Source organism: Ahaetulla prasina, chromosome 1 (genome assembly GCF_028640845.1).
Source record: "Ahaetulla prasina isolate Xishuangbanna chromosome 1, ASM2864084v1, whole genome shotgun sequence".
In the NCBI taxonomy this organism is placed as follows: Eukaryota; Metazoa; Chordata; class Lepidosauria; order Squamata; family Colubridae; genus Ahaetulla; species Ahaetulla prasina.
In genome coordinates, this window is record NC_080539.1 from 10,685,055 (window position 1) to 10,712,236 (window position 27,182).

Consider the following 27,182-nt stretch of genomic DNA (forward strand, 5'->3'; position numbering starts at 1 on the left):
TACGTTATGGAATTGAGACTATTTGTACCAGAAAGTACATCTCCCTTTGTCTGGAATAGCTGTTTTGAATACAAAGGGAAAAAAGCAATGGTGAAATGCTCCCAGTTTGGACCGGATCGCCCAATCCGGTAGCAATGGCGGTGGGTGTTTAGGAGAACCGGTAGCAAAAATCTCTGCCCATCCCCACCCATGCCCAACTGAGCCGCACGATCATCAGAGTTTGGTTTTTTTTTCTTGTAAAAGCATTTTTTCTTTGGCTAAAAAAATGATTTTAAAAGTAAAAAAAAAAGGCGCACAATGATGATCGTGCGGCTCAGCTGGGATCGACAGACCCTTTTAAAAGCATTTTTTCTACAACCTCTTCAGCCGAAGAGGTTGTAGAAAAAATGCTTTTAAAAGGCTCCTCTGACGATCCCAGCTCAGCTGCGCGATCATCAGAGGCTTTTTTTCTTTTAAAGGCAAAAAAAAAAAAGCTTTTAAAAGAAAACAAAAGCCTCTGACGATCAGGCAACTCAGCTGGGATCATCAGAACTCTTTAAAAGCATTTTTTTACAACCTCTTCGGCCGAAGAGGTTGTAGAGAAAATGCTTTTAAGAGTTAAAAAAAAAAAAGTTGGCCACGCCCACACAGTCACATTACCACTCCCCCACCAAGCCACGCCCACAGAACCAGTAGTAACAAATTTTACGTTTCACCACTGGAAAAATGGCATCTGTGTCAAACGCCCAATATGGCCACGCCCCCCCCCATCCTCCGAGGTCAAACACAACCCTGATACGGCCCTCAATGAAATCGAGTTTGACACCTCTGCCTTATAGGTAGGCCTCGACTTACAACCATTCATTTAGTGACCGTTCAAAGTTACAATGGCACGGAAAAAAGTGACTTACGAGCATTTTTCACAGTTCCCATCTTTGCAGCATTCCCCGGTGATCAAAATTCAGATGTTTGACACCTGGTTCCTATTTAGGACCACTGCTGTTTCCCAAGGTCACGCGATCCGCCTTTTGCGACCTTGTGATAAAACGGCGCTGAAAAAAATGTGACTTACAACCAGACCACACACGTATAACCATTGCAGCATCCCCACAACTGTGTGGTCAAAATTTGGGTGCTTGGCAATTCACCTTAACAAGCAGGGCAAGAAAAGCTCATAAAATCTGGCTCGACTCTGCCTTGCTTAGTAATGGAAACTTGGAGCTGCCAGCAAGTGAACCAATATTATATTCCTGTCTGCAAGGCATATAAATCCTTCCCTTCCCCGCCCTCCAGTCAGAGCTGAAGAAGCTTCTTGGATGAGAAGCGAAACGCCTTCAAAGAAAAAGCAGAAAGTCCAGTTGAGAAAAACGCCTTTGGGATAACCATGGCCGGGGTGACTGAGAATCTCCATAGACATTTATGATTTTAAATATTTATTTATTATTTTTATAAATAACTCAGAGTGGTGACAATACTTAATATTCCTTCCTTTTCCTATTTCCCCCATAAAATAACTCTGTGTGGTGGGTTGGGCTGAGAAAGAGGGACTGGTCCTAAGTCAGGGGTCTCCAACCTTGGCAACTTTAAGCCTGGAAGACTTCAACTACCAGAATTACCCAGCCAGCAAAGCTGGCTGGGGAATTCTGGGAGTTGAAGTCCTCCAGGCTTAAAGTTGCCAAGGTTGGAGACCCATGCCCTAAGTCACCCAAGCCTGCTTTCATGCCTATGGCGGGACTAGAACTCAGTCTCCTGGTGATTGGCCCAAAGTCATCCAGCCAGCTTTCATTCCTAAGGTAGGACTAGAACTCAAGGTCCCCTGGACTCTAACCTGGTACTTTCACCACTAGACCAACTTTCACCACTTTCACCACTGACTTCATTACTTAGAAATTTGTATTGTATTTTGCGTCTTACCCTACTCTTCTCCAACTTGACTAACATTGTGGATCTCAGTGTTAGCATTGAGTCTGTCATCTGCACTTCCATAACTGTCTGGTTTGGTTCTGCAACCCAACAAGACAGACACAGACTTCAGAGGATAATTAGAACTGCAGAAAAAACAATGGCTACCAAACTGCCTTCCATTGAGGACCTGTATACTGCACGAGTCAAAAAGAAGGCTGTGAAAATATTTATAGACCCCTCACATCCTGGACATAAACTGTTTGAACTCCTACTCTCAAAACGACGCTACAGAGCACTGCACACCAGAACAACTAGACACAAGGACAGTTTTTTCCCCATGTCATCACTCTGCTTAACAATTAACAACACTGTCCCACAACACTGTCAAATAATTTACTAAGACTGTATTACTATTCTTCTCTTCCTTACTAGTACCTACCTCTTCCCACTTAGAACTATAAACTTGTGCTTGTACCTTTCAATTTATATTGTTTTTACTTGTTTCCTAGTACGACTTGATAGCTTATTAGTAACCTTGACTGTCACTAAGTGTTGTATCTTTTTATTCTAGATGAATGTATTTTATTCTCCTTATGTACACTGAGAGCATATACACCAAAGACAAATTCCTTGTGTGTCCAATCACACTTGGCCAATAAAGAATTCTATTCTATTCTATTCTATTCTATTCTATTCTATTCTATTCTATTCTATTCTATTCTGTTCTGTTCTGTTCTGTTCTGTTCTGTTCTGCTCTGTTCTATTCTATTCTATTCTATTCTATTCTATTCTATTCTATTCTATTCTATTCTATTCCATTCCATTCCATTCCATTCCATTCCATTCCATTCTCCATATTATTCTGTTCTATTCTAGTCTAGTCTATCCTAAAATGAGATAGAGAAAAGGTTATTGATGTATTAATATGGCCACATGTGGTCTCACTATAAAACTGGTGATAAAACATTCCTACACAACATAAAGAATCAGCACATGGTCACCACGGTAGAGAAATTCCTAGGGATATATTGATTACTGAGGAAATGGGGAAACGGGGTTTGTTTGTAGCTTATTCTAACTCTGTGACAGAACACGACAGACAAAGAATGTAAACCTAGTAGTTACGGTGTCAAGGTTTTATTTAATGCATGGTTTTGTTTCAAATTTCACTGTGTCTACACATTTTATCATACCAACAAGACCAGGGTCATCATAATATAACAATAAGCATACCTAAGCATAGATTTTTTAAAAAAAGATTACCTATTTATTTACTTAATCTGACTTTTTATCATTAATCCAGGCAATCTGTTGCAAATATGCACTTCATTTTTGTTTAACAAATGTGGTAGATGGGAAGAAAACCCCCTGAGCAAAAACTCAGCCTAGGATCACATACTGCCAAAAAAAATGACAACATTGTTGAAGAGAGAAACTTCAAACCGTATAAAGCATCAATATAAAAAGAGAAAATTCTGGTCTTTTGCTATTGTTGAGTATGTCTGTCTCTTTTTATTTTACATTGGTGCCTAGAAATTTGAAACAGTTTTTGGAGGGGGAAAAAAAAGAGCTTTCAAAAAATGCTTGTTACTGTCATGGAAACCTTTACAGGTAGTTCTCGACTTACAACAGTTCATTTAGTGGCGATTCAAATTTACAACGGCATTGAAAAATGTGACTAGGGACCGTTTTTCACAGTTACGACTTTTGAAGCACCACCCTCACCCCCCGCATGGCCATGTGATCAAAATTCAGACGCTTGGCAACTTACTCATACTTACAACCACTTCAGTCATACCTGGGATCACGTGTTCCCCTTTTGCGACCTTCTGACAAAGTCAACGAGGAAGCCAGAACCGAGTTACTAACTTAAAAACTGCAGTGATTCACGTAAACAACTCAGGCAAGAGAGGTAGTAAAAGGGTCCAAAACATGGGGTGAAATGCACTTACCTTCGCTACCGGATTGGAAATGTGAGCGCGCGCTCCTCTTCTGCGCATGCGCAGAGGGTCAAAAATGGGATGTAATGATATCCTGGCGGGTGGGTGGAGCCTCCCACAGCCGGCACTACCGGCTTGCACAAACCGGATAGATCCGGCCGGATTTCATTGCTGGGCAAAACTCCCTTAACAAATACCTCACTTAACAGCAAAATTTGGGCCGTAAATCGAGGACAACCTGTATTTAGAAGCAGAAATATACACCTCTTGAACATCAACGACCTTTTCCTCCTCCTCCTCCTCCTCACTGGAGTTCATCAAAGAACTTCAAGAAAACACAATAATTTTCTTTTCATTCTAGTTCCCTTGTGGTGGCCAATACAAAGGTAGAGGAAACTACTGAGGACTTTTTCTTGTTCTGACATAAAGCCGAAAGATGATGGGCCACGGGAAAGGAACAAGGTGCAAAAATCTCTGGGAATGGCCATGGTTTAAAGCTGCGGCATAATTTTCTCAGTCGCCGAAGTTAGGGGCCTTAAAATGTTACAGCTTATTGTTATTCCGAGTTGATAATCTCTCCTTTGCTTTAATAATTTTTCCTCATGCCTGGATGGTCCGTGAGTTGCACGATAATCACTCACACAGCTTTGTAATCAATGCCCAAAGTAATAGGATTCCGCTGGCCAACGGCAATTAATAAATTTGTGTCTTTTTTTTTTTTTTTAAAACACTAGCAAGTCGGGCCTGAAATACGACTGACTGGCTTTTGCTCATTTGCATATTTATTGCAGTGGAAAAATTCTCGCAGAATGATTGATGTGGAGCTCGCCTCTTGAATTCCAAGCAGCGCATTATTATGAAATGAAAAATGCCGGCCATACAGTTGATTAAAGTTGAAGACAGTGGAATCAGTGTTTTTTAAGATTGTGGGAGAATTAAAGGCATATTTTAATAGATGTTGACAAGAAGTGAACTAACAAAAGCAAAGCAAAGGATTTGCTTGAAAAGATTTAATCAAACGTGTTTCTTGGGGGATTAATTGTCAGGGATGACTGGGGGAGAGAGAGAGAGAGAGAGAGAGAGAGAGGCGGGTAAGGTGGGGAGGGGGCTGGCTTGGGGTTTGAATGAGGAGTATTGTTCTTGGGCCAACGTATCAAGCATTGTGTTTGACCTATGTTTTAACTTGGTTCTGGAGCAGGTGGTGAAGAAGGAGGCTCCCTTTGAGAAAAGGATACAGGTGCTCCTCGCTTTATAAGAATTCATTTAGTGACTGTTCAAAGTTAACAGCGGCAATGAAAAAAAGCGACTTGCGACCGCTTTTTTGCACACGGAACCGTTGGCAGCAGTCGCGCGATCAAAATCCAGACACTTGGCAACTTGACTCGTATTTATGACGGTTGCAGTGTTACGACGCGATCCCCCTTTTGCCCTCTTCTAACAAGCAGAAGTCACCGGGGAAGCCAGATTCGCTTAACAACCCGTGTTAACTAACTTGACAACCGCAGTGATTCACTGATCCGCTGTGGCAGTAACGGTCATAAAATGGGGTGTGTTGTGTGTGGTAAAATTCACCTAAAAAAATGTCTCGGTTAGCAACGGAAATTTGGGGCTCAATTGTGGTGGTAAGTCGAGGACTAGTCGTGCTCCCTTTTTTTTCTCCTGAATGTTCAAACCAGTTAGCAAGGAAAGGCAGGTATTTTGGGCGTCGGTAACTTGTTCTGAAGGGAAGATCTGAAAGGACCTTTATCCAGGTTTGTGATATTTCCTCAATTGTAGTCTAAAAGCCAGGCGGTGGCTCAGTGGCTAAGACACTGAGCTTGTCAATCGAAAGGTCGCGATTCAGCGGTTTGAATCCCTAGTGCTGCCGTGTAACGGGGTGAGCTCCCGTGACTTGTCCCAGCTTCTGCCAACCTAGCAGTTCGAAAGCACGTAAAAAATGCAAGTAGAAAAATAGGGACCACCTTCGGTGGGAAGGTAACGGCGTTCTGTGGCCACATGACCACGGAGATGCCTTCGCACAGCGCTGGCTCTTCGGCTTTGAAACGGTGATGAGCACCGCCCCCTAGAGTCGGGAACGACCAGCACATATGTGCGAGGGGAACCTTTGTCTTTATTTTAGTCTTGCTTCCCTCCCCCTGTCCAAGTACTCTACTTAGGTATGTACAGCTGATCCTTACGATTTACTAAGAGCCTGCTAGTATGTATAGGATGTGTGTGAGAAGGAGATTTACAAAGATTAAAAACCCTCTCAGAGATACATCACCCTCCACGCTGGAGTTGGAACAGCATGAAATGCCCCTCCTTGTAAGTACAGGTAGTCCTCGAATTACGACCATGATGGAGCCCAAAATTCCTGTTGCTAAGTGAGACAGTTGTTAAGTGAATGTCGCCACATTTTACATCCCTTTTCTGCCATAGTTGTTAAGTTAGTAACACGGTTGTTAAGTGAATCTGGCTTCCCCATTGCCTTTGCTTGTCAAAAGTTCGCAAAAGGGGATCTCGCAGTAACTCCAGGACACGGCCACCGTCATAAATATGAACCAGTTACCAAGCGTCTAAATTTTGATCACGCACCGGACGCAAGTATGAAAATCACATAAGTCCCTTTTTTCCAGGGCTGTTGTAACTTTGAACAGTCACTAAATGAACTGTTGTAAATCGAGGACTGCCTGTATTTCTTCACACACACACCAGCTTCCCATCAGGAAGGAACAACGTCACTGTGTTTCACCCAGAAACGTAAGGTGCACGCTGAAACGTCATTGCGACAAGACTTCGCTTGAGGTTGTTTTTTTTTTTTATCGTCCCCTCCCTAGAACGCGGAGGCTTCTGCTCCGTCTCAGCAGGCTCTTCCTGTGCACCTTATTCTTAAAAGTAAAGCAGAGGTGGGTTTCAGCAGGTTCTGACCAGTTCTGGAGAACTGGTAGCGGAAATTTTGAGTCGTTCGGAGAACTGGTAGTAGAAATTCTGACTGGCCCCGCCCCAATCTATTCCCTGCCTCCCGAGTCCCAGCTGATCAGGAGGAAATGGGGATTTTGCAGTATCCTTCCCCTGGAGTGGGGTGGGAATGGAGTTTTAACAGTATCCTTCCCCTGCCATGCCCATCAAGCCACTCACAGAACCGGTAGTAAAAAATTTTTGAAACCCACCACTGAAGTAAAGGACCGTACAAGTTACTTGTTGAGCTTTGTGGTTAAGTGGAAACTCCACTCCTTGGTTTGCTGTGATCCAGTTCCAGCAGGGGTGGGCTGCTGGGGGTTTGCAGGGGTTCGGGAGAACCTCTAAGATTCTGTGCAGTTCGGAGAACCCCCAAATCCCACTCCTGGATGGCCCCACCCGCCCCACCACAAACGAGTCCCCATGTGGCCCGTTTTGGATGCAGGTAAGTGCAGGGCGTGCGCGGAGGCTGGGGAGGGTGAAAACTGGGCCTATCAGAAGTTTGGGAAGGCCGGAAATGGGCCCATTTCCAGCCTCCAGAGCCTGGGGAGACCGTTTTTGCCCTCCTGGACCCTCAAGGAAAGCCTCCAGAGTCCAAGGAGGGCAAACATGCCCCCCCCACCGGCCCGCCGTGGTGCAGGAGGCAGACTAGGCCACGCCCACCATAGCCACACCCACCCAGCAACTGGCTGGAGAACCCCTTGCTAAAATTTTTGAAGCCCACTCCTGAATTCCAGTATCTCCAATCGCAACAATTTCCCAATTTCCCAACACCTCGCTGTGATGGAGGTACCATTCCGCAGAATTCCCCACCGAAGACTCTCCTCTTTTGAAGGCACCTTAAGAACGGTGAATTTTCATTTCATGCAGGTGGTTGCTGTCAGGTGAATTCTGCTTTTGTTACCCTCTTTCTAACTCAGAGGTGTTGGGAACCTTTAAGATTTGTGGACTTCAACTCCCAGAATTGGGTTTGAGGTATAGATTCCTGACTTTACAGCAGGGGTATCCAAGCCTGGCAACTTTAAGACGGGTGGACTTCAACTCCCAGGATTCCTCAGCCAGCCATGCATGCTGAAGTCCACCTGTCTGAAAGTTGCCCATGTTAGACACCCCGATGTACTTTTTCCCCTGCATATCTAGCACTGTCTTAGGCACAGCTCTGCAAAGGACTAGAGGCTTCAGAGGTTGTGGGTGCTCCATCGCAGGAGGCTTTCAAACAGAGACTGGACAACCATTTGTCTGAAATGTTATAGGTTCTCCTGCTCTAGCAGAGATTTGGACTAGAAGACCTCCAAGGTCTCTTTCAACTCTGTTATTTTATGTTCTAGTGGAAAACGAGCTTGATTTTTACCTATCAAAGACATATTAGGTCTTGCTGGTTCTCCTGCTATTTTTCCCTCAGTTTCTGGTTATCTCCTTTCATTTTTTAGTTTCATTTTCCCCCTTAGTCTTTTCCAATTTCCTTCCTTCCTTCCTTCCTTCCTTCCTTCCTTCCTTCCTTCCTTCCTTCCTTCCTTCCTTCCTTCTTTCCTTCCTTCCTTCCTTCCTCCCTCCCTCCCTTCCTTCCTTCCTTCCTTCCTTCCTTCCTTCCTTGCTCCTTCCTTCCTTCCTTCCTTCCTTCCTTCCTTTCCTTCTTCCTTCCTTTCCTTCCTTTCTTTTTCTTTCTTTCCTTCTTTTCTTTCTTTCTCTTTCTTTCTCTTCCTCCTTCCTTCCTTTCTGTCTTCCTGTCTTCCTGTCTTTCTTTCTTTCATTCCTTTTTCTTTCTTTCCTTCTTTTCTGACTTTCTTTCTTTCTCTTTCTTTCTTTTCTCCTTCCTTCCTTCCTTCCTTCGTTCCTTCCAGTATTGTTGGCCGCCTTGAGATCTCGCCAGCAAAAAGACTGAGGGGTAAATGCAGTGTTCAGGGTCTTTAATAAAAGAGGCAATAGGATAAACAAAACCTTGAAAATGCAAGAGATGGAAACCTGGGAATAAAAGGCCTTGCAATAAAATTAACCAGCGGGACTTGCCCCGATAGATAGAACTCATCAGGCTTAGATGGGCTTTTGCAAATTGAATAAAAATGCCCTCCTGTCAATGGGCAGAGATAACAGAAAGTGGGCTGGTTCGGTTGCCTTTGGCAGTCGGTGTGGCATCGAGGCTGCCTTCTGAATTGATGAATCTCAGCTGCCTTCGTCCCTCTTCCATTAATTCTTCTGCTGCTGTAGGTTAGACTTCCTCTTGACATCCACACTTATCCTTAAATAACTGTTGTGCAAGGGTTATTGTCCCTTGCAAGAGAAATACTGTGCAAGAGAAATACTTTGAAACTGGGGGGACTGCTGGGTTAAAAACCAGTTATTCTGAGTGTGCAATTCTCCCATGACATTAATACAGAATAGAATAACAGAGTGGGAAGGGATCTTGGAGGTCTTCTAGTCCAGGGGTCTGCAAACTTGGCTCTTTTAAGACTTGTGGAGTTGAAGTCCACAAGTCTTAAAAGAGCCAAGTTTGCAGATCCCTGTTCTAGTCCAGGGGTGTCAAACTCGATTTCATTGAGGGCCGCATCAGGATTGTGGTTGACCTTGGAAGGCCGGGTCCGCGTGGCCCGTTAGTCACAGCAGACTGCGTGGGTGTGGCCAGAGTGGGCATGGCCTGCTTGATGTCACTCATGTCGGGGCGGGGTGCCTGTGGTGGCCCCTTACTGGCTCCAGGCTGACGAGGTTGTAAAATTTTTTTTTAAAAGGTTCGGATGATCCCAGCTGAGTTGCCTGATCATTAGAACCTATTAAAAGCATTTTTTTCTACAACCTCTTCGGCTGAAGAGGTTGTAGAAAAAATGCTTTTAAAGGATTCTGACGATCCCAGGTGAGCCACACGATCAGATCCTTTTTTTTTTTTACTTTTAAAAGCATTTTTTCGGCTGATGAAAAAATGCTTTTAAAAGTTTTTTTTTAAAAAAAAACCCTCATGATCGCACGGCTCAGCTGGACAAGGGGGGTGGGGCAGGGATTTTTGCTACCGGTTCTCCAAACCACCCGCCACCATCGCTACCGGATCAGGCAATCCGGTCCGAACCGGGAGCATTCCACCCCTGCTCCAGTCCCATAATCATCTTTGTTGCTCGTCTAGTAAAATGACAATTTCCCCAACATCCCAGTCTGTAGGCCCACAATGAGCAGAGACGATAGGAGGTGTAATACGGCAACTCGGTCCCTTTCTCTTAGTCCTTTCAGAAACTGGCATCCAGAGCAGAAGTAATACATATGTTGCCGTCTCTCAGCATGCGCCAGTTGTCAGCGGCAGGGATGCCCCCCCTCCCTCCCTCTCCCCCTTTTAATACATCTCCAGTGCCTTCACCATTCAGGAATAAATATGTAATGTGCTTGATGGCAAAAATAATTCCCCCACTTTTATCTCGGCTTTGTTCCTCTGGAGAGCTTGCCTGCCATTCCTCCGGCGCGGTGATATGATGCCTCCTATTGTGGCCGCCTTGTCGCTGGTTAAAACCACTGTTTGGAATGAATGGGCTGGCTCTTTTTTGACTTGCTAAAGCTGGAGAGGGGGAGACAGGCTAGCTACTAGAATGTGCAGAAATGAATAGATTAACATTTGCAATTAAAGAAAAGGAAGAATCTGACTGTTATAGTATATGGGAGTTACCGTATTTTTTTGAGTATAGGACGCACCTTAGTTTTTGGGGAGGAAAATAAAAAAAAAAGCTGATTGGCAGGTGGATCGGCCTCCTGGAATACCCCCAATCAGCTGTTCCCAGAGGTGAATTTTAGCGACAGGTTCCTTGGTTGTGAGCTCTGTGCCTTGCTTCTTCTTCTTTTTTTTTTTTTGCTTTTTTTTCTGCCTCTGAAACTCCTTTTCAGAAAAAACAGATTAAAAAAAAGAGTCTCTGAAGCTGTTTTGGAGGTTCTTTTCTTTCTGAAGCTCTGTTTGGGAGCTTCTTTTCTGAAGCTCCGTTTGTGGCTTTTTTTTCTGAAGCTCCGTTTGGGGCTTTTTTTCCTGAAGCTCCACTTCTGATGCTTTTTTCAGCCTCTGAAACCTCCATTTGAGAAGCTGGACAGGGCCACATTTGTAGTATAAGACGCAACCAAATTTTCACCTTCTTTTTTGGGGGGAAAAGGTGTGCGTCTTATACTCCGAAAAATACGGTATTTTATCAATGGTTAGAGAATAAAGATGAAAATTAGAAATAAAAGTAGAGGAGTAAGTAAGTTAAGAAGCGGGTTGTCGTAATACAAGGTACGTTATGTATCAGTATTAATTTAAGAATAGATAAAATAATGAACATGGCTGTAAGTTTTAATTGTTATTGCACAAAAGACGACACACTGATTAATGAAAGATGAAATGTTTCCATTAAAATAAAATAAAAAAGCAAAAAAGAGGGAGGGAGGCAGGCAGGCACAGGATAAATGGGAAATGTGTTCTGGACCAGAGCTCTCCAACCTTGGCAACTAAGACTTGTGGACTTCAACTCCCAGAGTTCCTCAGCCAGAGGAATTCTGGGAGTTGAAGTCCACAAGTCTTAAAGTTGCCAAGGTTGGAGACCCCTGTTCTGGACAGTTTTCTTACCGCTAATCCGGAAACGTGGCTTGTGGAAGACTTCCAGATTTAAATCTAAACAGACAAGTCTGTATGGAGGGGGCCCTAATTTGGGAAATAGTATTTCTTTGCATGGAGAAGGCCATGCCTTCCATTTCCAGAATCTTCTGTCAGAACTGATGGCTCAACGTCGTTTCTTAGGCTTTGCAAAACTTCCACTAATAATTCATCAAGATTGCACGTTTCTACAGATGCAGAAAGCCCTTCATTGGATCTCATGTCTCTCTATTCAGTGTTTCTCAGCCTTGACAACTTGAGATGTGTGGACAGCTCCAGCTGGCTAGAGAGACTTCTGGGAGTTGGAAGTCCAGACAGCTTAAAGTTGGAAAGTTTTAAGAAACATTGTTCCAGTTTATTATTTCTATGGAGATTCTCGTCATCCCGGTCATGGTTGTCCCAAAGGTGCTTTTTCTCAAGAGGCAACTGGAATTTTTGTTAACATAACATAATAACAGAGTTGAAAGGGACCTTGGAGGTCTTCTAGTCCAACCCCCTGCCCAACCCTACACCATTTCAGACAAATGGCTATCCAACATTTTCTTAGCCTTATGCACGGTCACTCACGCCCTCGTCACTCACGCCCTCGTCACTTCTCGCCTGGACTACTGTAACGCTCTACATGGGGCTTCCCTTGAGGTGCACCTGGAGACTTCAGTTAGTTCAGAATGCAGCCGCGCGGGTGATAGAGGGAGCCACTCGTGGCTCCCATATAACACCGATCCTGCGCAGGCTGCACTGGCTACCTGTGGTTTTCCGAGTGCACTTCAAGGTGCTGGTTACCACCTTTAAAGCGCTCCATGGCATAGGACCAGGATATCTTCGGGACCGCCTTCTGTTACCACATGCCTCCCACCGGCTGGTACGCTCCCATAGAGAGGGCCTCCTCAGGGTGCCGTCAGCCAAACAGTGTAGGCTGGCGACCCCCAGGGGGAGAGCCTTCTCTGTGGGGGCACCTACCCTCTGGAATGAGCTTCCCCCAGGACTTCGACAACTTCCTGACCTCCGGACCTTTCGCCGCGAGCTTAAAACATATCTATTCTTCCGAGCAGGACTGGCTTAATAGGGTTTTTAAACATGGATTTTATTGGGGTTTATTTTATATTTTGTATTGTATTTTAAATTTAGGCTTTGTTGAATAAGTTTTTTAAATAGTGTTTTTATTGTAATATATTGTATTATTTTATCTGCCTGTTCACCGCCCTGAGTCCTTCGGGAGAAGGGCGGTATAAAAATTAAATAATAATAATAATAATAATTATTATTATTATTATTGTTGTTGTTGTTGTTGTTGTTGTTATTATTATTATTATTATTTAAAACTTCCAATGTTGGAGCATTCACAACTTCTGCAGGCAAGTTGTTCCACTTATTGATTGTTCTAACTGTCAGGAAATTTATCCTTAATTCTAAGTTGCTTCTCTCCTTGATTAGTTTCCACCCATTGCTTCTTGTCCTGCCCTCAGGTGTTTTGGAGAATAGTTTGACTCCCTCTTCTTTGTGACAACCCCTGAGATTGCCACAGATTGCCCTCTTCTTTGTGGCAACCCCTGTTGTTGTTGCTGTTTTTTGAAGACGTTTTCTTTCTGCATCCAAGAAGCTTCTTCAGCTCTGACTGGATGGTGGGGAACAGAAGGATTTGATACTCCTTGCAGACCGCTGATCATTTACATCCTTTTAGATAGTTGTTTATCTATCTGGAGGTTTGTCTGTGGCATCAGAGTCACCTGAGTGGTGCAAATGGGTGTGGAGCCTTCTTGGAACTGCCGAAAAGACGGTGTTGACTGGAGATGGATGATGTCCTACAGTCCCCCTCTGTTGAGAGAAGGCTGCTCAATTTAGACATAGATGGCTTCTTCGACTCCTCTTTTAAACCAGCTTAATAATTTTGGTTCCACTCTAATAGCTTGAGGCACGAGCTTCATAAGTGGTTCGGGAGCTATTTGCGGTGTGGAACTATGAGACTAGTGATTTAATTTAGCGGAAGGCAGCTTTTTGTGTTTTCTCTCCTCAAAAAGATTTTCATTCTCTTGTCAACTTCCTTTTCGATAATTGGCCATTCCAGAATTCTTTTGAGCAAGTTGTCAGCTTTGCGAGGCAGTCCAGATAAGAAGCATGTACAGCAGGGGTGAAATGTTCTCGGTTCAGACCGGATCGCCCAATCCGGTAACGATGGTGGCAGGTGGTTCGGAGAACCCGTAGCAAAAATCCCTTCCCCCCTCATCAGAGGGTTTTTGGTTTTTTTTACTTTTAAAAGCATTTTTCCTTTGTCCGAAAAAATGCTTTTAAAAGTAAAAAAAAAAGACTGATGATCGCGCGGCTCAGCTGGGATCGTCAGAACCCTTTAAAAGCATTTTTTCTACAACCTCTTTGGCCAAAGAACGTGTAAAAAAAAAGTTTTTAAAAGGCTCCTCTGGTGATCCCAGCTGAGTTGCCTGATCATCAGAGGCTTTTAAAAGCATTTTTTTACCACCTCTTCAGCCGAAAAACTGGTTTTAAAAGTAAAAAAAAAAGTTGGCCACGCCCACCCAGTCACATTACACACACACACACACACCCCGCACCAAGCCACACCCACAGAACCGGTAGTAACGAATTTTACATTTCATCCCTGCTTTTGGGGATGAAGAAGTTTTTCCTCTGAGCCATGGCCAACCTGTCAGGTTTTCAACATCCTCTTCTCCTATCAGATGGGTGGCATTCCCTGCAGAATCTCCTTAAGGCATTTTCTCGTTTTGCCCCGCAGGTTACAAAGCGTTAAAGGCTTTGCTGAGAAGCCTGGTGGATCTTCAGGATGAGCTGTGGCACCAGAACTCGGGGACCAGACATTTGGTAACAGGACAAAAGAAAGAGGAGAGGTAAAAAAATAAAAAAAAAGATAGCGATGGCGGCGACTGGGCAACGGGGCGGGCAAAGGCCATAAAACACCTTTCCAACATCAGGGCAGAGGGCAGGAAAAAAATGAGGTGGGGCAGAGTGAGTCATCCCTTGAACCCAACTTGCAATCACAATTGAGCCCAAAATTTCCATTGCTAAGCGAGATGGTCGTTAAGTGAACTTTGCCACCTTTCTTGCCAATGTTGTTAAGTGAATCGCCACAGTTACTAAATCAGTAAACAAGGTTGTTAAGTGAATTTGGCTTCCCCGTTGACTTAGGTACGTTCAGCATCTGGTGGCGCAACCCCGAAGCTACAGGCAAGTGAAGAGATTAACAGAGTTGGAAGGGACCTTGTAGGTCATCTAGTCCAACAACCCCCCACCCCGCCCAAGCAGGAGACCCTACACCATTTCTGACAGATGGCAGTTCAGTTTCTTCTTGAAAGCTTCCAGTGATGAAGCTTCCACAACTTCTGAAGGCAGCGTCTGTTCCATGGATTGATTGTTCTCACTGTCAGATTTCTCCTTATTTCCAGGTTGAATCTCTCCTTGTTCAATTTCCATCCATTATTCCTTATCTGGCCTTCAGGTGCTTTGGAGAATAGGTTGACCCCCTTCCTCTCTGTGGCAGCCCCTCAAATATTGGAAGACTGCTATCATGTCTCCCTGGTCCTTCTCTTCACTAGACTAGCCATGCCCAGTTCCTGCAACCGTTCATCGTATGTTTTAGCCTCCAGTCCCCTAATCATCCTGGTTGCTATCCTCTGCACTCTTTCTAGAGTCTCATTTAATCTAATTTAAGAGAAATTGAAATTTAATTTCGCGTATGGAATTCTTGGGAGTTGACGTCTGCAGGTTGTAAAATTGCCATAGTGCCCCCCCCACACCTGTAATTTAAACTTAGAACCCCAGTCATAAATGCCCATATTGGCTGAGGCCGAAAAGGAGCCGAATCTGAAAACATCTGAAATGCTGAACTGCCAACCTTTGAATTGACAAGCTCAGCGTCTTAACCCCTGAGCTACCGCGTCCCATATATATATATATATATTATATATATCATTATATATATATTTCCATTCTCCCCTTTGCATTAGGCCTAAGGCTTATCCAGGGATAAGGTTCAGAGCTGTCGAAAGACTTGTTCCCGTTTCATAGGGTATTATCTGCCTGTGTGATTACATGGCTTTAACGGGGGATTAGCTATTCATAGAGGGGTGGGGGATGCAATCATCCTCTGTTGACCATAAGGCTAAATGGAAATGCCATATTCTGTTGTGGTCCGCCAGCAGACTGCGGAGCTGGCAACAAAGTCAGACAGCGATGAGGCTGAGGAAGAGCGTGGGCCAGTCCTGGAGGCTGGGGAAGGCCCGGATGAAGGCTGTGCATCGGAGGCTGAGGTGGGGCCAGGGCCATCGGGGAGTGAGATGCGGACTCCAGAGCCTCCAGAGGCTGACAGTAGTGAGGCAGAGGAACAGGAGGAGCCTGTTCCTAATGCACGCATGAGAAGAGCTGCCAGAAGGCAAGAGCAGCTCAAGCGAAGAGGACGACTCAGGAGTAAGGCCAGAAGATGATTGGCCCCTCCCATAAGGTTTAAAAGACCAGCAACGGTGTTTGGGCTCTTTGCTGGAAAACAAATTGATAGCTTCATCTTGCTGCATTTGTTTTGAAACAAATCTGAACGTTTGCCAAGAAAGGCCTTTGGCAATTTGCTTAATTGGACCAAGGTTGGTGATAGGACCGAGGTATTTGTGTTGGGAGGAGTTTGATTTAATTTAGTTGAACTACACTGAGAATGAAGTAATTCTCAGCTGTTCGAATAAAGTTTGTTTTTACACTGACTGAGTTTCCTACTACCTACTTGGGCCGGGGTCACAACATATTCAGGGGCAGTATACCATTGAAGGCCAAGATGAACTGAAGCAGCAAAGGATAAATCTGTCACTTTAACAGAATAACGGGGTTGGAAGGGACCTTGGAGGTTATCTAATCCAACCTCTTGCTCAGGCAGGAAACACTATACAGCAGGGGTGTCCAAACTTGGTCCCTTTAAGACTTTTGGACTTCAACTCCCAGAGTCCCTCAGCCAGCAAAGCTGGCTGAGGAACTCTGGGAGTTGAAGTCCAAAAGTCTTAAAGGGACCAAGTTTGGACACCCCTGCTATACAGGTAAGCCCTTGACTTAACAACACTTCATTTAATGACTGTTCAAAGTCACAACGGCACTGAAACGAGTGATTTATGACCATTTTTCACACTTAACGACCATAGTAGCATTTGACCAAAATTCAGACACCTGACAACTGATTCGTATTTATGATGGCTGCAGTGTCCCAGGTTCGCATGATCCCCTTTTGACAAGCGAAGTCGACGGGGAAACCAGATTCACTTAACAACTGCAGTGATTCACTTAACGGCTGTGGCAAGAAAAGGTTGTAAAATGCAGCAAAATTCACTTAACAACTGTCTCACTTAGCAACAGAAATTTGGGCCTCCGTTGTGGTCCTAAGTCTAGGACTACCTATATCAGTGTTGGCTAACCTTTTTGTCGTCCCACGCGCGCACCCATAATGCAATGTGCGTGTGACCACCTCACCATGGGCCCCGGCCTCTTGCACATGCAAGTGTGACCGCCCCCCTGTGCTCCCACCACCACTGCTCATGCATGCAGATCTCCCGTGTGATCCTCTCCCATGCATATATGTGTGCGACCCCTGCACACGCACGTGAGACCCCCTGCTCCCCATACATGCGCACGCTTTTCCCGTATGCTTCTCCCCCCCCCCCTCCCACCCCGGTGCAGGCATGGCGGAGACCTGACAATCAGTGGCTGGTGGGAGGCATGTGCACACGTGCGGTGGAGCTGAGCTGGGGCAACTGCTCATGTGCCATCAGAGAGGGCACTGTGTGCCGCCTCTGGCATGCGTGCCACAGGTTCGCCATCACTTACTTATATCATTTCCGACAAATGGTTGTCCAGTCTCTTCTTAAAAACTTCCAGTTTCGGAGCATTCACATCTGGAGGCAAGTCGTTCCACTGGTTAATTGTCCTCACTGTCAGGAAATTTCTCCTTAGTTCTAAGTTGATTCTCTCCTTTTTTTTTTTGTTTTGTTTACATTTATATCCCGCCCTTCTCTGAAGACTCAGGGCGGCTTACAGTGTGTAAGGCAATAGTCTCATTCTATTTGTATATTTACAAAGTCAACTTATTGCCCCCCCAACAATCTGGGTCCTCATTTTACCTACCTTATAAAGGATGGAAGGCTGAGTCAACCTTGGACCTGGTGGGGCTTGAACCTGCAGTAATTGCAGGCAGCTGGTTTTAATAACAGGCTTCTTACAGCCTTGAGCCACCACGGCACCAAGGCTCCTTGATTAGTTTCCGTCCATTTTTTCTTGTCCTGCACTCAGGTGCTTTGGAAAATAAATTGACCCCCCTCTTCTTTGTGACAACCCCTGAGATATTGGAAGACTGCTATCATGTCACCCCTAGTTCTTCTAAACTAGTCATACCCAATTCCAGCAAACCATTCTTTATATGAAAAACGGTTGAAGAGCTGAAGAAGCTACTTGGATGAGAAGCAAAATGTCATCAAGGAAAGAAAATCCAGCTGCCTCTTGGGAAACAAACCCATGTTACTTCTCTCCTTGGTTAAGTTTCCATCCCTTGGTTCAGTTTGACAGCTTTGCCTTTAGGTTGCCTGTTGCTAACCAGGTTTAGTGATAAAGCCGTACTAAAGAGAGCAAGCTATGCTTGGCCAGCTCTGTAGACTAATTACGCTACCATCTTTATTGTCAGCGATGAAGAGATCTCAAGTGGCAGCACTGAAGCTGAGGAAGAGAAGCGGGTTGTGCGGAGGCCGCCCAAACGGAAGCTGGAGATGGAGGACTACCCTGAATTCGCGTCCAAGAGGTTTGCTGAGTTTCGGGTCTACAGAAACAACACCCTACAGAAGTGGCACGACAGGACCAGACTGGCTTCTGGCAAACTGGGCAAGGCAAGTATTACTACTTTAGAGGGGTGCTGAGGAGTGATACATGGTATGTGTCAGGGTTTCAAGGAACACTCCCTACGAAATAAAGCTCTGAGGGTTGAGGTTCCTCAAAGTTCCAATTTATTAGAGATGTCATGTTGGCACAGCTGGGAAAACCCGAAACTGAGAGCTTCCAGGTTTTCCACACCCAGTTAACAGTTCACAGCCCTGTCCCACACCCACAAGTTCATCCCATTGTCCAATCAACTTTTCACACTCAATTGGATACAATCTTCAGGTAGTCTCCATCAGACGCTGGATGTCCTTGAATACGGAATGTTGTTATGACTAACTTTCTACCGCTCCAACAACAACCGCCTCCTAACTTCCCCAGCTAAAATATGTGGCAGTTAAGAAGCAAAAAGAAAATTGCCTTCCAAAACTGACAGTATGAACTCACCAGCAAGAAGCCTGGTGCCTGTGAGTTCTAGTCCCACCTTAGGCACAAAAGCTGTCTGGGTGACTTTGGGCCAATCCAGCAGGAGACTGTGAGTTCTGGTGCCACCTTAGGTATGAAAGCTAGCTGGGTGACTTTGGGCCAGTCACCAGGAATCTGCGAGTTCTAGTTCTTCCGCAGGCATGAAAGCCGGCTGGATGACTTTGAGCTAATCACCAGGTTGTGTTGAATTGTGTTCTTGCCTTGGCATGAAAACTGACTGGGTGCCTTTGGGCCAATCACTGTGACTTCTAGTCTCACCTTCGCTATGACAGCCGGATGGGTGACTTTGGGCTAGTCGCTCTTTCTCGGCCCAACCCACCTCACAGGGCTATTGTTGTAGGGAAAATAGGAGAAGGAAAGAGGTGTGTTCGCCACTTGAGTTATTTATACCAGAGGTCCCCAACTTGAGTTCTGGATTGGCGGTCCAAAGTGGGCGGAATGGGGAAAGAGGGGATGGTTTTGTGGGAGGGGCAACAGGAGGGCGTGTGCTATTGTTGCTTGTGCAAGTGGGGCCGCGAGCATTTGTGAAGACGCGCAAGAGGCGCCACAAGCACCCACAAAACAGCGACGCTCATGTGAATGGGCCGTGAATGCCCATGATGCTCGCCACGATCCTCTTGTGAGTGGAGCTGCTCATACGGCCCGTTGCCAATAGGCCGTGGCCCAGTAGTGGTTCGCGGCCCACAGGTTGAGACCTCTGATTTATACAAGTAAAGCAGAAGAATGGATGGATGGATGGATGGATGGATGGATGAATAGGATCAGCTTGAAGAAAACTTTACAAGTAAAACCCAAAGTTGCTTTTTTTTTCAAGAGGCAACTGGACTTTCTGATTTTCCTTTGAAGCAGGGATGAAATGCTCCTGGTTCGGACCGGATCACTCGATCCGGTAGCGATGGCGGCAGGTGGTTTGGAGAACCTGTAGCAAAAATCCCTCCCCCATGCCCAGCTGAGCCGCGTGGTCATCAGAGGTTGTTTTTTTTTAACTTTTAAAAGCATTTTTTCTTCGGCCGAAAAAATGCTTTTAAAAGTAAAAAAAACCCAAACCTCTGATGATCACACGGCTCAGCTGGGATCGCCAGAGGAGCCTTTTAAAAGCATTTTTTCTACAACCTCTTTGTCCGAAGAGATTGTAAAAAAAAATGCTTTTAAAAGGTTCTGGCAATCAGGCAACTCAGCTGGGATCGTAAGAACCTTTTAAAAGCATTTTTTCTACAACCTCTTTGGCTGAAGAGATTGTTTAAAAAATGCTTTTAAAAGGTTCTAGCAATCAGGCAACTCAACTGGGATCGTAAGAACCTTTTAAAAGCATTTTTTCTACAACCTCTTTGGCTGAAGAGGTTGTAGAAAAAATGCTTTTAAAAGTAAAAAAAAAAAGGTTGGCCACACCCACCCAGTCACAATACCCTCCCACACCAAGCCACGCCCACAGAACCGGTAGTAAAAAATGTTACATTTCACCCCTGCATCTTCAGCTCTGACCCGATGGCGGGGAATGGAAGGATTCCAGTCAGAGCTGAAGAAGCTTCTTGGGATGAGAAGCTAAACGTCTTCAGAGAAAAACCAGAAAGTCCAGTTGCCTCTTGGGAAAAAAAACACCTTTGGGACAACCGTGACCTGGATGGCCGAGAAGCTCCATAGACATTGACAAGTAAAAGTAACCCCTCCCACCTCCAAATCAAACAAAGTTATCAGCGTGTAAAAGAAAGAAAGAAATCGTAGCAAGGAAGATATTCTGCTCATTGGTTGATAAAGGAAGACAGTTGTGCGGGGGGGGGGGGGGGGCTGTGACTGGGAGAAACTGCAGCCTCTTTCCTGCTTTCTCTGACATCGCTTGATGCTCTTCCAGGGTTTTGGTGCCTTTGACCGATCCATCTTGACTCAAGTAGAACACATTCTGATGGACAAAGAGAGGCTGCTCCGACGGACACAGACCAAGAGGTCAACATACAAGGTCCTGGGAAAAAAAACCTCGTCTGCTGAGGTGCTTCCAGAAACCCTACTGGACGAGACGGTAAGGAATGACGCAGATTGGACCACTCGATCTCTCCTCTTTCTCTCTCTCTCCCTCTCCCTCCTCTTTATCTTCTCTCTCTTTCCTCTTTCTCTCGCCGCTCTCTCCCTCTCTCTCTCTCTCTCTCTCTCTCTTTCCTTTCTTTCTCTCTCTCTCCCTCTCCCTCCTCTTTATCTTCTCTCTCTTTCCTCTTTCTCTCGCCTCTCCCTCTCTCCTCTTTCTCTCTCTTCTTTCTCTTTCCTCTCTCTCTCTCTTTCCTCTTTCTCCTCTCCTCCTCTCTCTCCTCTTCTCTCTCTCTTCTCTCTTTCTCTCTCTCTCTCTTTCTCTTTCTCTCTCTTCTCCTTTTCTCTCTCTCTCTCTCTCTCTCTCTCTCTCTCTCTCTCTTCTCTTCTCTCTCTCTTCCTCTTTCTCTCTCTCTCTTCTCTCCTCTTTCTCTCGCTCTCTGTCTCTTTCCTCTGTCTCTCTCTCTTTCCTTTCTCTCTCCTCTCCTCTCATCTCTCTCTCTCTCCTTTCTCTCTCTCTCCTCTCTCTCCTTTCTCTCTCTCTCTTTCCTTTCTCTCTCTCCTCTCCCTCTCCTCTCTCTCTTTCTCTCTCTCTCCTCTCTCTCTTTCTCTTCTCTCTCTTTCCTTTCTCTCTCTCCTCTCCTCTCTCCTCTCTCTCTTTCCTCTTTCTCACTCTCCTCCCTCTCTCCTCTTTCTCTCTCTTCTTTCTCTTTCCTCTCTCTCTCTCTTTCTCTTTCCTGTCTCTCTTCCCCTTTTTCTGTCTCTCTCCTCTCTCTCTCTGTTTCTCTGTTTCTCTCTCTCCTCTTTCTCTATTGTCTCCCTCTTTCCTCTTTCTCTCTCCTCTCTCTCCCTCTTTCTCTCGCTCTCTGTCTCTTTCCTCTCTCTGTCTCTCTCTCTCCCCCTTTCTCTCTCCTCTTTCTCTCTCTTCTCTCTCCTCTTTCTCTCTCTCTTTCCTCTTTCTCTCTCCTGTCTCTCTCTCCCTCCCTCCCTCCCTCCCTCTCCTCTTTTCCTCTTTCTCTGTCTGTGTCTTTCTCTCTTTCTCTCTCTCTCTGTATGTGTGTATATATACACACACACACTAATCCCTGTCCATTTTGAATACATAGAGGAAAGAGGGAACTTGAGAGTTCACAAGGTTGATGCTCTATGAAACAAAACTGTGACCGAATTCTAGATGTTCTGCTGCAGATACCCCAAAGCTTCCTCCCAGAAGGCAACAAGGTCACTTAAGTGACCTGTTACTTAGCTAAGACTGTCTGTAAATTCTTTCCTGCAAGATTAGTTCGGTGGACTGAGATGGAGCAGCGTCGCCCGTTTCCTTTATGGTAAAACGACCATCCGGTGCACCTGGGCGACATGTTTGTTTGAAGAGCCACATCTTGTGAACCTGTCCTGTTTTGCATGCGCGGTGGGCTTCCCGCTGTCCCCCTTTCAAATCCTGGATAACGAGAGTAATATGTCATGTTTATAAGCTATCATCTGATTTGAAAAATCAAGGACTTGTTTGCGTGAGCTGCACAAAGACTTTTGATGGATGACGGTCTTCCCAGGCCTTCTCACTCCCTAAAGAATGCACATATGAAAGGGAACAGAACACAGCCCTCCCTGCCTTCGGTGTCCATTTGAGTCTACATATATTAGAGATGAATTGTGTATTGTACAAAAGCGTCTCTTGGTTTTGAAGTCAAAGCAGGCCCCAAGATGCTCAAAACAGCTCATTTAAAGTTCAAGGCAGCAGCAACCCTTTTGAAATGGGAAATTTCATGGTATTTCCACATTCCAGGAACGAAGCATTTTTGCATATTCTTAGGTTTCTGGAGCAACAAATAGCAAGCACTGCGAGAGAGAGAGAGAGTTGTGCCGAGGTTAGAAAAGGAAGGAAGAGTAGACAGTCCCATCCCCCCCCCCCCAAAAAAGGAACTGAGCCTGTTGGAAGCTTATCTCATAAACAGCAATTCAGTCCAGCTGAAGAGAAAGCTGCGAAGAAGAAAAAAATTATCCAAGGAGATTCTGCTTTATCTCTTAAATGGCAACTCAGCCCAGGTGGAGGGAAAGCTGGGAAGAAGCATTTCAGTGTGTTTAAGCATCTCCATCTTAATGAACTCACCAGAAAGGAAGGAAGGAAATTCCGCGTAGGCTGTCCTAGATTCTCTGTTGATCCCAGTGGAGCATCGAAAAAAATCAGTGTCGCTCTTGTTTACTTGGTCCTGACTTGTAGGGTGGAATCTTTTTTTAAAAAATTATTTACATTTATATCCCGCCCTTCTCCGAAGACTCAGGGCGGCTTACAGTGTATAAGGCAATAGTCTCATTCTATTTGTATATTTACAAAGTCAACTTATTGCCCCCCCAACAATCTGGGTCCTCATTTTACCTAACTTATAAAGGATGGAAGGCTGAGTCAATCTTGGGCCGGGCTTGAACCTGCAGTAATTGCAGGCTGCTGTGTTCTAATAACAGGCTTCTTACCAGCCTGAGCTACCACGGCCCTGGCACTTGTGGTATCTTAAACATGAGCAAATGTATTATCTGCACATGCAAGAACAGTGTGAACCCCACAAAGCTTTGGTAATAGTAGATTTCTCATATTTATGAATATAAAGAGGGCTGTGAAAATATTTACAGACTCCCTTGCATCCTGGACATAAATTGTTTCAACTCCTACCCTCAAAACGACGCTACAGAGCACTGCATACCAGAAGAACTAGACACAAGGACAGTTTTTCCCTGAATGCCATCACTCTGCTAAACAAATAATTCCCTCAACACTGTCAAATTATCCACTAAGTCTGCGCTACTATTAATCTTCTCATCGTTCCCACCACCTATCTCCTTCCACTTATGACTGTATAACTGTAACCTTGTTGCTGGTATCCTTACGATTTATATTGATTGTTTCCTAATATGATTTGATTGCTTGATTTGTACCCTATGACTATCATTAAGTGTTGTATCTTATGATTCTTGATGAATGTATCTTTTCTTTTATGTACACTGAGAGCATATTCACCAAAGACAAATTCCTTGTGTGTCCAATCACACTTGGCCAATAAAGAATTTATTCTATTCTATTCTATTCTATTCTATTCTATTCTATTCTATTCTATTCTATTCTATTCTATTCTATTCTATTCTATTTTTATGTTCATAAATAGATCTTCAGTAGTATAGAAGATGGTAAGGAGACATTCTTCAAATGTCTGAATTGCACATTGTTTTCCTTTGGGTTACATCTTTTGGCCTGGAAGGTCAAATAGAGGAAGCCAGTATGACTGACTACCACCACTGACTGTCAAACAAAACTTCAGATAGCAATAGTACTTAGACTTATATACTGCAGTACTGCAGGCTACTTCTGCTGACAGCCAACTGCCAGCAGTTCGACAGTTTGAGTGTCACCGGCTCAAGGTTGACTTCGCCTTCCATCTTTCCGAGGACCCAGATTGTCGGGGGCATGATGCTGACTCTGTAAACAGCTTAAGAGAGCGGTATATAAGCGCTATTGCTATCTGCAAAAAACCACCGTGAATCTCGATCAGTAGTTCTTAAACCGTTTGACCCAATAACGCCTTTTTCCAGTCTCAAATATTGTCATAATCTTCACCCCCAAGCCCCCAGGAAATGTTGTTTTACACAAGTTTTGGCAGTAGCGTTCTCAAACTCCATCGTTGACTCACAAACAAGGAAACGCAAATGGCTCCACTACTCCCAGGGTATGGCCGGATTACACACACATACCCCCAGTTGAAGAACCACCGTTCTAGATTGGAGCTGAGACTGTTCTCACAGAAGTCTCTTTTCTTTCTCGGCCTTCTTAGGAGATGCTTCCTCCAGTGATGTCAAATGCCCACCTCAAAGACCTGGACGAGGAGATCTTCGATGACGATGACTTTTATCATCAGGTGAGTCCCACTTTACAAGTGCAGAGTGTTGAAGGAAAGCTACCTGAACATGTTAAGTGTCCTCTACTGTTTTTTTCTTCCTCCCGTCATCTGGCTGAAGAGTTTATGGCAGGGAGGCGGCGGCCAGGAGACATGTGTGAAAGAGAGTTTTACACATACGCATACACATGCACACGTACACACACATACACACCTCTCAACTCATGCTGCTGAGGGCAGCATAGCCGGGCATGAGTTAATATCCCTCTAAAAGCACATTCAGATGTTCTCCTTGGATACTCGTTTCCATCCTGACTCACACACTAAATGAACTGAAAAAGTGTTACTAGATCGCGTGTTTCCCTGAAAATAAGACCCAACCGGAAAATAAGTCCTAACATGACTTTTCAAGATGCTCGTAATATAAGCCCTACCCAAAAAATAAGCCCCAGTTAAAATTGTCAGCCAGGCGGATGCATTTAGTACCGTTATTTTCCCACAAAATAAAACTAAACCAGAAAATAAACCCTAATGCGTCTTTGGGAGCAAAAATTAATATAACACCCGGTCTTATTTTAGGGGGAACACGGTACTCCTCGGCTTACGACCGTAATGGAGCCTGCCCGTCACAGCCGTAAGTCGTGACAGTCATATAAATTGGGTCACTCATACAACCAACCCGATTGTATGATCTTTTTTGCCACAGTCACTAAGTGAACCAGTGCACTTGTAAAGCGACTGTTGCGATCGTTAAACAAACCGACGGCTCACTGTGGGCTGGTTTTGCCGAAAAGCAGAAGTTTAAACGCTTTTTTTTTGATCATGTGACCGTGGGATGCTGCATGTATCGCCAAGTATCCAACCCGTGGTCTCATAACTATGGGTGAAGATGGCCATCGAAACTTCAGAACTGGCTCATAAGTACCACGAGGCAGGTCTTTCGTCTTTTGTGCTTTTTAGGTGACTGGCCATAAGTCGAGGACTATCTGTATTGCGAATAAATGGAAATAGCAGCAGTATTTTAGACCTGTATCCTGCCCCATGGTATTTCAGCATTCTCTGGGTGGTTTAAAACGCGGAAGCATTATTTTGCATATTGCCCTCAACCATCTGGGTCCTGATTTTACCGACCTTGGAAGGATGGAAGGCTGAGTCAACCTAGAGCCAGTCGGAATCGAACTCCAGGCTGTGGGCAGAGTTAGCCTGTAATTCTGCATTCTAACAGCCTCCTAAAGGTTCCTTTCTTCTTTTCCTTTCCTTTAAAAAAAAAAGTGGGGTGTATTTGAACCCAGGGACAAAATGTGTCCATCTCTGCAGTAGAGTATAGATAGTCCTCAACATATGGCCATAATTGAGCCCAAATTTTGTGCTACTAAGTGAGAAATTTGTTGTGAGTTTTGCCCCATTTTACGACTTTTTTTTGTGTGTCTAGATTTGTTAAGTGAATTACTGCAGTTGTTAAATTAGTAACATGGTTCAGTGAATCTGGTTCTCTCATTGAATTTGCCTGTCGGAAGGAGATGGTTAGAAAATTGCATGAGAATTTAGAATAACAGAGTTGGAAGGACTTTGGAGGTCTTCTAGTCCAACCCCCTGCTTAGGCAGGAAACCCTACACCACTTCAGACAAATGGTTATCCTACATCTTCTTAAAAACTTCCAGTGTTGGAGCATTCACAACTTCTGGAGGTAAGTTGTTCCACTGATTAATTGTTCTCACTGTCATGAAATTTCTCCTTAGTTCTAAGTTGCTTCTCTCCTTGAGGAGTTTCCACCCACTGCTTCTTGTCCTGCCTTCAGGTGCTTTGGAGAATAGCTTGACTCCCTCTTCTTTGTGGCAGCCCCCGAGATATTAGAACACTGCTATCAGGTCTCCCCTAGTCCTTCTTTTCATTAAACTAGACATAAGACATTAACTTGAATGAGGCATGCCATTCAGAATAATTGTGGCTGGTTGCTGGTGAACGCTGGCGTGTCACCCAAAGCGTCGCGGTGTCTCCCCTTCGACAAGTGTGTCACAGGTTTGCCATCACTGCCTTAAAGGAGATCTTGTCAATCAATAAACAGACAGGCCATCGATTGCTGGGGATACAAGAACTGGTGAAGTTTCTCAGCGTTGGGACTTTGAATGGTATTGTGCCCTCTGCCCCCAACACACTTTTAATTTGCCGTTCCCTGGCTTCAGAGTTGAGTAGTGTCACAGCTGCGTGATTCCCTCCTCCAGGGAGCAGGGGTGCCAAGGTTAATCCAAATTAAAACGAAGAGCGAAGAGAAGAACGAACTGAATCGAAATACCTTCAGTTCCTGGGAGTTGCCGCCTGCTGGTTTAGGGATTTCCGACATAGGTTTCGGGCGCGCAGGTCAAGAGCGTCGACTAAAACATGAGCTCTGAAGTTTGAGGTGTTGGGGTTTTGTTTTTTTTAACCCCCTTCGTTAGGAAGCGGCTTGGTGTTTGCCTGCTCAGCGCTCCAACAGCGTGTCTGCTGGTCTGCACCTGTCAAACGGAGAAAGGGGGGAAACGTCCCAGATGCCAACATCTGGCAGCTGAACGTGAAACAGGCTTGACTTTGGGATGCCCTGCTAT

At 44.9% G+C, this 27,182-nt stretch overlaps 1 protein-coding gene across 1 annotated transcript in view; it reads left to right on the forward strand.

Moving 5' to 3' along the window:
* Positions 1–27,182, forward strand: part of AATF (apoptosis antagonizing transcription factor) — a 134,290-nt gene that overhangs the window by 50,117 nt on the left and 56,991 nt on the right. The window contains exons 5-8 of the mRNA XM_058164164.1: positions 14,099–14,210; positions 18,029–18,227; positions 20,552–20,716; positions 24,537–24,620. Of these exons, the coding sequence (XP_058020147.1) occupies positions 14,099–14,210; positions 18,029–18,227; positions 20,552–20,716; positions 24,537–24,620 (560 nt within the window). The remainder of the gene's footprint in view (positions 1–14,098; positions 14,211–18,028; positions 18,228–20,551; positions 20,717–24,536; positions 24,621–27,182) is intronic.